This window comes from Hippocampus bargibanti, linkage group LG13, assembly GCF_051943395.1.
Source record: "Hippocampus bargibanti isolate YZ-2025 linkage group LG13, ASM5194339v1, whole genome shotgun sequence".
Classification (NCBI taxonomy): Eukaryota; Metazoa; Chordata; class Actinopteri; order Syngnathiformes; family Syngnathidae; genus Hippocampus; species Hippocampus bargibanti.
Genome location: NC_142746.1, coordinates 15,063,171 through 15,072,591, shown reverse-complemented (window position 1 = coordinate 15,072,591; position 9,421 = coordinate 15,063,171). Strand labels below are relative to the sequence as shown.

Sequence of the window (9,421 nt, the reverse complement as noted above, 5' to 3'; positions counted from 1 at the left end):
CGATGATGTCTGTTACATCTGGAATTGTAACAATGTTCGCAAAAAAAGTGTTTATATCTTTGAAATTTCAAAACCAAAACACCGGAAGTATCCCTTCTGCAGTGAATCATGTCAATGATTGAATGATTTGGTGTGCGTACGTTTGTATGCTGTTTTATTTGTGCGCAAAAACCCTTCACACCTCATCTTTGCTATGAATACATTTATTTGTGTGGACATTTCATCTGGCCTGTCAAATGCTCAAATGCTAGCGCGCGCACGTGTGTGTGTGTGTGTGTGTGTGTGTGTGTGTGTGTGTGTGTGTGTGTGTGTGTGTGTGTGTGTGTGTGTGTGTGTGTGTGTGTGTGTGTGTGTGTGTGTGTGTGTGTGTGTGTGTGCGCGCAGCGGTTAGGCGGGGTGTACATTTTTAAGTGCTATGCAGGCGCAAAAGAAATGCATCTTGACTTCTCTTGCCTCCTGACAGAATATATCTATTTTTTCAAAAATGAGAATAACACAAGACAGGGTTTTGATTTTGTATTAAACAAAAGTGGTGCAGGAATGTGTGTGCAACTTTCTGGATTGGTTAATTAGATCATGGTCATGGATGCCATTACTGGCTTTGTTGTTCCAAGACTTTCTGATGAAGACCAGTACAGTGTTTGTTTTCCGATTTTTTTGGATTGTTCAATGTAGCTCTGATAAATATTGCTGCAAATGGACTAAACACCTTTTTGTTTCTGTTCAAAAGTACTTTATTTAAAAAAAAAGAATAAAAATGTTTTTTTTTTTACAAAAACAAATGTTTAAAAAAATGTATTTCCGTGACATTTTATCGCTGTAAAGTACCAATTGTAAATGAACATCTAGCCTTCTTACCTGTAACTAAAGATAATTTTTATGCAATAAATTATATTTCTTAGCTTAAAAGAAGCCTGTGTGGTTTGATATTATTGTGAAACCTGATATGGCATCACATGTGTCAAAAGTCATCAAGGGTTACTATCTTGCATTGTTTACTGAAAATGTTTTCCTCTTCCAACGCACATGATTCAAATGATTACAATCATTACTGGGCTCTTGCAGACTTTGCTGATGAGGATACATCATAGTTTGAGTGTGTATACACACAAACGCACACTCGAGTGGTTTTCACGAAAAGCACTGCTAATTTTACAATGCCAAAGGCAGTGACTGTCTGAAATGCTGTTAAACAATCACATCAAATCAGCCTACTTGTCTTCCCCAAACAGGCACCGCCACGGATGTTATGATGAAGTTCACATTACAACAATTAAGTGCAGCAATATTGAGGAAAACTCGTAGAGGTGTAGCCACGTCTATTTGTTGATTCACATTTTAAACTCCAATTTCCACCGAGGCAGTTGCTTGTTGACGTGCGAATTAATAATCAGATACACACTAACGATGTTGCTGTTGTACGGCTGAAATAGTCATTAGTATCGATCATTTTGTTGACAAAAGTACTTTTTTATAAATAATACACAACGATTGTCAGGAGTTGCGTAAGTATGTGTTTCAGTATTTTCTTGGAGGGGAAGTTTACATACCGTATTTTGAATGGTTCCCTGACATGTGCTCCCAATGTTGCCCTTTGCTGCCTTCCTTTGGCAATTGCCGGAAGTGAACGCCACTTTTCAAAAGCACTCAAACTTTAGGCGTACTGGATAATTTATACGAAGCAAAGTAATAAAATAAAGACAATCAGCAACGTGAAAAATAATATAAATGGGAATATTAAATACAAACAACGAAAACATGGCAGGTTAATCTAAATTTGAAAATTGTAAATGTTGATTTCACCAGTTCAATTAAAAATATATACGTATACGTGTATATAACATCGGACCAAGCCATTTAAGTTGATTGTTTCTTACGTATTATTCATTAATTTTATTTTTTAATCACTGAAATTTTTTGGTTAAACTCATTTTTTCTCAAAAGAATCTAATATTTTTAGCCCCACTATTATATACGCATTTAGAAATGTAGCACAATGGCAAAATGGCACAAAACCCCACCAATTGCTCTCAATCAGTTCAGTGTGTAAAAAAAAAAAATAAAGAAAACATCATTTGTCACAGTATGTAGCCATGTTGGATTCATACCAGTTTTCCAAATTGAAAACACCTTTAACAGCGTGCCACCCCCAACATTATATAAATGCAGCAAACAACATGACCTGACATCCATAATGAGAACGCAATCAAATCCTGTGCTGTTCTTTTTTTCCAACTGATAATTTGAGGTACACGTTTGTCTTTAGTATTATTGTGGTTTTGGCTTAGGTTTGTGCATAACTAACTGTACGGCATCATAATGAGGCCTGCGTCTGCTCATGAGGTTACTTCATCTGGTTGCATGAAAGAGTCAAACATGCGATAAGCAACTGTCAGCATGACATGGTACCCTCGTGCATTAATGTACATTACAACCCACGATGCTAGAGATAGTTTAATTTCTTCAATGTCGTCCCTTAAAAAAAGATACAGCAAAAATGAGAGCGGTGGGCAGTTAACTATTTGTGTGTTGCCGTTCACAAATATTTTAAACTTATCCCAAGACATTTGCTGATCTATTTGCTGTTTTTGCTCTCAGGCGAAAGCAATGTGTATTGCTTTGCCACCACCTTTTGGCATTTGGGTCCCAGTGAACTATGCGAAAAGCCCTTCATTTGGTGTTAGCATGATATATTTTGACATTTAAAGGCAACTGTAACTCTTTCTTTGGCCGGGGTCAATTATTAATGTAATTTAATTATTTAAAGCAGGGCCTGGTCCCATAAAGGGTTTATGGTGTTCACTTTTGTGACATAGTGTATATTGCAACGTCCTTTCAGAGCTGTAATGATGCATAATGTACATAATCAGATAATATACACAAGAATGAGAGAAAGAGCAGATCCAATAGTGAGTCCCAAAGCTAGGAAGAAGGACATAATCACTCCAGTGGCCTCTGCCAGCTCCCGGGGCACAACCTTGGGTCCGTAGATCATCGGTAGTGTTCCTAGATAGCCGTTGGAGAAGCCCAACAGGGAATTGAAGACAATGGGATACACGTCATGAGTGAAGAGCACAACGCGGAGGTGGTCCCTGGGCTGGTAGTTGCAGAAGATGATGAGTGGTACCAAGACAGAACGGCATACAACGAGCGCCGGAAGAAGTCGGCTGGTGGGGCCCGGTACCTGCAGCCAGGCGGTGGACTGCCTGCCGCAGAAGTCTGCAACGTTATATAGGAGGAAGCCGGCAAGGGGAACAAAGTAGGTGTTGGTCCATGGGCTGCCGCTATCTTTGTCGACGGACTGGATGCCGGACAACACCGCGGGGAACACCATGATAGTCACACAAAACACGCAAAAGACACTCATTCCCAGAACCCACATCTTCTGGAGAATGGGCTTCAGTGGAGGTGTTTGGGAGGGTGTTTCTTCTTCAGTGCTGCTCTCTCCCAGAATGGCGATTGAGCCAGCCATCATGTAGTATCTACATGAAGAAGGAAGGAAAAAAATATTGGTTCTCTTCCCAACGTCAAATCCCATGTCAAGACCCACCTATTTAAAATCACATTCTGAGTTTAAATGAATATCCTGTTTTTATTGTTTATCTGTGGTTTTATTGCTCATTTTTGACTGTAAAGTGTCCTTGAGTATCTTGAACGGCGCTTGTAAATAAAATATATTATTCTTTTTATTATTATTCATACCCACATTTCCTCTTCATAAAATATATGTTTATTTAAGGAAACGGGAGATTAAGCTAGTGTATGAACCTTTGTGTACCTTGAGAAGGCCAGCTTGGGCAGCATGAGGTAAGCAAAGATGCTGAGCAGGATGAAGATGTCTGCAGTGAGGAAGTAAGCCAGGGCGCTTTCGGTCATGTCCTTTGCCAGTGCAATGTCTGCAATTGATGCAACAGCACTTAGTGTTCCTCCCATCGCCTGACCTATGTGACAAAATGATTACATGGTCAGCCACTGAAACCATTTTGCAAATTAAACAGACAATGAAATAAGACAATCAATTGAAAAGTGTGCATTAAATGGTATTAACCAGTAGAAGAAGGTCTCAGTTTAAAACATTTCCAAAATCATATTGCCCATTTGATACATACAATCCTGGGCGCACAGGCTTCCACATCTGTAAGTGAGAAATCGTCTTTGTGCCTGTTTTTACATGCATAATTTCCCCATTGTGGGACTATGAAAGGCTTTCTTATCTTATCTTATCAAAGATTTGTAAATCAGGCCTCAAGTCTGTACCTGATATGAGAGCTTGAGAAATCCTCATAGGGAAGTGCCCACTAATGCCAAACAAACTACCACAGAAGATGTTAGAAGCCCCACTAACAACAGCCACGCTGGCCAGTGTGCCAGCAAAGAATTCCTCCCTCCAGCCGGACACGTCCACCTTGACCAGTATGGTGGTCACGACAAACACTACCAGTATGATGGAAAGAGATGACAGGATGCGCACATTTGAAGACAGCCTGCAGAGCACAAGGGAGCACAACATTATGAGTTGCCAGCACCACAAATATATAGGGCACAACATGTCATCAGATATTTGACAGAAACAAAGCTGTTTGGAGCCACAAAAAAATGTAATTCATAATGAAGGCAATGTAACTATATTAGCTATATTGGCCTACTATCAAAATGAAAATTACTAAATTGTTAATAATGAGATGCTGCCTCAATATTAACTCATTCATTGCCATTCACAAATTTATTTGGGAATTGAAAACATGACGTAGAGCGCCATACCCGAACCTGTTCAGGTTTTGTTTTTTCTAGGTTTTTTGCTGATGAAGCACTGGCCATGGCCTCTAGCAATGTTTTTTTCTTTTCCACAAGGGACCAAATTTCCCTTTTTTCCACGTTAGCACTTTGTTGCAGCTTCAGCTGTTGTTAAAGCGCGATACAAACCATTATGTATGTATTGCATTGCATTTGGGAAAGCCACCCCGATTTCAAGCTTATATAATATATATATATAGTCTAAGGTTTATAACACTGTATTGAATGTTTATGTAGTCCTAAAACTCAATATTCTGTGGGTCCTGGAATTCGAGTGACAATCACAAAACCCCTGGCACTGGAGTGGGCATACTTTTGCACATCTGGCTGTGAATGAGTTAACTTCATTACGATATGAATGAATTACATTATGTTTCATTGATTTGATGCCATTACAGAAATGCTATCAAGAAATCTAATTTTTAATGTCATTTTTATTTTGAGGATTTGAGAAAAAAAAATGCAACATGCATAATGTGCCCCTTACCTGGGCAACAAACAGCGTGCAATAAAATACAGCATGCATTTATAAAAGTAAAACATGCAAATGCTTTGGTCCAAGAAACATTGAATCCTCTGTTCTCCTCATTGGAAAACCTTTAGAATTTTTGTGTTGCGTCTGTCCTACTACAGATACCATATAAAACGAAAAATATATTTTCCTCCCCGATCTCCCACTTGCAACTCAAGAGCTGCATCTTACTGACCACTGAGTTAATACATACAGTGTGATCTTGAGTGAGTCCCCAGAAGTGCAGTTATGGCTTATATATGCTTATATGTTTTATCAAAAGATTTTATTTGTTGCTAATTCATGTAATGATGTAGAAGCAAGTGACCTGTTCACAAGAAAGTAGTTGAGAATCAAGCACAGGACTGAAGGCACCGTAGAAGCAAATGTCAGGTAACTTTCAAAGTAGTCCTGTGAATAAGTGGAGAATAACAACACATAAGTACGAGGAGTTGTTGGCAGTATGCACACAGAAATAAAGATAGCACATTGGAAAACATTACCGTGCAAAAAATGGTGGTTGATGGACAAAGGAGAAATTATCCAGTTTTTAAGAGGCTGTTATTTTATGTCGGACATGCCCATATATGATATCATGCTAATTTTAACTTTTATTAAGGGAAAATCTGAAAGGAAAAGAAGAAGCCAATAGGCAATAGATAACTTTCTCAGGAAAGGTTTCATAGCTGCAAATATTTATTTCACAGACATTCACGACACAGAACACCAATAACTGAATCTCATCGCAGAGATGATGGACATGCCAAACATATGTACCAATGCTCATGTGGACCTTGGTGCAGCCATTTTTGTCACTTTTTGCCGTGTACATAATGGATGCTTTCAGGATCTTCTGTTGAAGATTGTGTAAGTTTCTTGTAAAACTGAACAATTAACTAATCGAATGAGCAATTATTTAGTTCATCAGCATTTATTACATCGGGACTCTTGTCACTTTTTGAACTCTTGTCACTTTGAACAAACTATTCTGAGTAAATTTCTGAGGTTCCTCTAGTGACATTAATGTGTTACCAGCCACCAATCCACAAGTCACATGCTTCAATGTGACACAAACACACATGTGCACACACACACACACCAGTTCTATTGTGCATATGTCAGTACATAGACTAAATGTAGAATCCCTCATATGTCATACTCACACCGAGGCCGGACCGCTGCTCCTCCTCTGTTCTGTTGCTCAATTTGTAAAGCCAGTAGCCTTTGGCCGTAACGAAAAAGTTCCATGGTAGCATAGAGCCGGTGCCCATGAGAAAGAAGATGATGTAAACCAAAGAGTAGCGGTCGTCGGGGGTGTAACATACAGCCAGAGACGCTGATGAAGGAGTCTGATCCTCACGCTCCTCATCCTCTGATGAAAGAGAGTTGTCAAAGGCAACAGGCATATACGAAGAATTGACGCTCGGGTGCGCAGGTGCTCTTCTGGCCATTTGCAAGTTGTAGTGTGCAGCGGTACATAGAAATCTGAGAATTAAATGAAAGGTGTGTTGAAGACAAAAAGATCTTTGTAAGTGAGCAATCTTACATTAAATAATTATTTCCCTGAAACAGTATTTCAAAATTTTATGACATGTTTTTATTCATTTCAAACCTTTTTTATTTAACAGCAGAACAAATGTAGAACAGTATGAAATAACAGAGTGACTGAAAATGTAATAATTTATTCATCGTCATTAGAATTTACAGGGAAAAAAAGACATGATGGCTTGGTGCTTTTGTCTCGTGGCTGCTGACTAGTTACAACTGCGAGCCTGCGAACGGGTATGTGGGCAGGCTGTGTGCACCCTACAGAATCAGAATCCGAAAGCCTTTAATCGTCCCACAATGGGAAAATTTTCAGTCCACAGCTGCAATTTGAAAGGGTGGGGGGGGGGGGGTGAAAAGATAAAAAAACAAGATATTCTAAGCATAATAAATAAATTATCCATGGTTTCCACTTCATAACTTAGTTGCTACATCTTCAAATAATTCAACACATTTGTTGCATTGCCTCGTTTTTACCTTGCACAACGGTTTCCACCACGTCTCTCTGGAGATACCGCAGGAACGTCTGTGTCAAGATAGCTTCATCTTCAGGAATTGGTGCCAAGTCATGCTGCCCGTCAGCTGCTCAATTAGCTGCACCTTTGCAAATTGATACTATTAGTTTCATTTTCTCTTGATTGTTTGTAGTCGCTCACATTTCCTCCATATCTTATTTTCCTTTCGGCTTTTCCCTTCAAGGGGTCGCCACAGCAAATCAGTGTCCTCCATCTTGAGAGGTTTGATCCGCATGTTTGTTTTGGCCAAGCTTTTACATCGGATGCCCTTCCTGACACAACCCTCTGTATTTATTCGGGCTTGGAGTAAATATATATGCTCACAGCGGTAAATGTAATATCACAAATTTCAATCACATAATCGCCCAGCCCTACTTATGTGGCACCTCATAATGTAATCGACATATTTTATTTTATTTTTTTCATTTTAACTCAATGAATCATGGTGGGTTCCTATGTCTAGGAAATGCATTACATACAAAGGGTGGTGCCACCACAGAGGGGTATAAATATGATCACAATTGAGCCACAAAATGAAAGGGTTGGCCAAGTTGCTCAATGTGATGTGCACAATGACATAATCAAGGATACACAATTTTCACCAGAGTGGTGCTAACATGATTTTTTTAAAATTGTAGCCCAAATGGTACACAATTGTTGTCACTCTCGGACCCGCAGCTTCATGTTGTTGCAAGGTTCTGATCCACTTTTATGGAAGAAAAATACGTCTTTGTGTGTGTTTGTTTGTTTGTTTGCTTGTTTATATGTTTGTCTAAAACACAGCTTTTGAGCATACGTGTATAGTTTGTTTCAGCCCTAACATTAACCAGTAACCAAGAAGAAGCTCACAATTCCAAAAACGTTTGTTACCCCTGATGTACAGTGTATGGCCAACACGTCTGCAAGGGCGCTGGAAACACTACAGAAAGGATAGAAGAAGCTTTCTACGTTCGTACTATACTGTACGCCAATACTCAATGGAAAGCAGAAAGTCAGCACAGATGAAGCCCTTTGTCTTATTTGGCATATGGAAAGCTATGAGGAACCGTTCACATGTCACTACCCTAGGAAATGCAGTGACACGCTTAACCCGAGACTGCAGACTCGGCACATTCAAGTTTGGAAGTAACATAACCGCGTATACGTTTCAGGCAACAAAAAAGTCATTCCCTTTTCTAAATAATGACAGAATGTCAACACAGTACTAGTTGTTAAAATTAACCAGCCATTCAACTGTTTGTTTGACGCAATCCACTAAAGATTCTGTGTACAGTACACAAATTGGCAATAAGTATCACAAAATGACTCTCACGGTGATAATACAAATATGACACCATACCTCACTGTTGTTAGGTCACAATCTGTTTCTCGGCTATTTTCCTGTTACAGGTAAACAGCAACATATCGTTCGCCTCACGTCTCCTCTGGTCTCGAGTGCGTTATACATCATGAACATACTAACATATTGACTAGGAATAACGACAACATTTCCGCTTTATCCGGTACTATTTTTTCAAAAGAATGGATTTTCCGAAAAACACATTATGCTATACAGTCATTTATAAAACGCAAGAATTGTGAAATCACTAACATAAGCTTATATGTAGTTAAAATAATTACTTTAGAGGCGTGGAAAGTAAAATGCATGTTTTTTTCATGAATAAATGACTGTAATTCTGAAAACATGCTGGATATCGCGTTTGTGAATGAGATCCGGTGGTGATTTACAAAATAAAGTTACCTGCTGAAAAGGGAGTTCGCGTCAAAATTATGAAACAATTTATATTGGTCTTCCCACTCTGTACCTGGTAATGATTTCAGTTCCGTGGTGGAGGTTCCAGACAAACTGTTTTGGATTGGATTGGATTGGATTTGCCTTTATTAGTCTCGCAGTAGAGAAATTTACATTTCACAGCAGCAAAGTGATAAAAGGAATGAAAGTAGAAAAACAAAATACATGAGCTGCTGGAAAGGCAGCCACTCTCGCGGCGCCGTCTTGAAGTCAAAAGAACAAAAAAAAAAAAACAAATATGACAACACAAAGACAATATAACAC

The 9,421-nt window shown here is 39.0% G+C and overlaps 1 protein-coding gene across 2 annotated transcripts; it reads right to left on the bottom strand.

Moving 5' to 3' along the window:
* Window positions 1–978: 978 nt before the first annotated feature.
* slc29a3 (solute carrier family 29 member 3) lies at window positions 979–8,847 on the bottom strand. Of its 2 annotated transcripts, none has more exons than XM_089012517.1 (7): window positions 8,705–8,847; window positions 7,328–7,450; window positions 6,469–6,790; window positions 5,634–5,716; window positions 4,258–4,484; window positions 3,779–3,941; window positions 979–3,482 (listed from the first exon to the last, which is right to left on the bottom strand). In XM_089012517.1, exons 3-7 carry the CDS (start codon window positions 6,754–6,756, stop codon window positions 2,867–2,869), a joined length of 1,377 nt encoding a protein of 458 aa, XP_088868643.1. In that variant the 5' UTR covers window positions 6,757–6,790; window positions 7,328–7,450; window positions 8,705–8,847; the 3' UTR covers window positions 979–2,866. The 2 variants fall into 2 exon arrangements, with proteins under 2 accessions (XP_088868643.1, XP_088868644.1); XM_089012518.1 differs by having other exon boundaries at window positions 7,328–7,444; window positions 8,705–8,806.
* Between the last annotated feature and the right edge of the window lie 574 nt (window positions 8,848–9,421).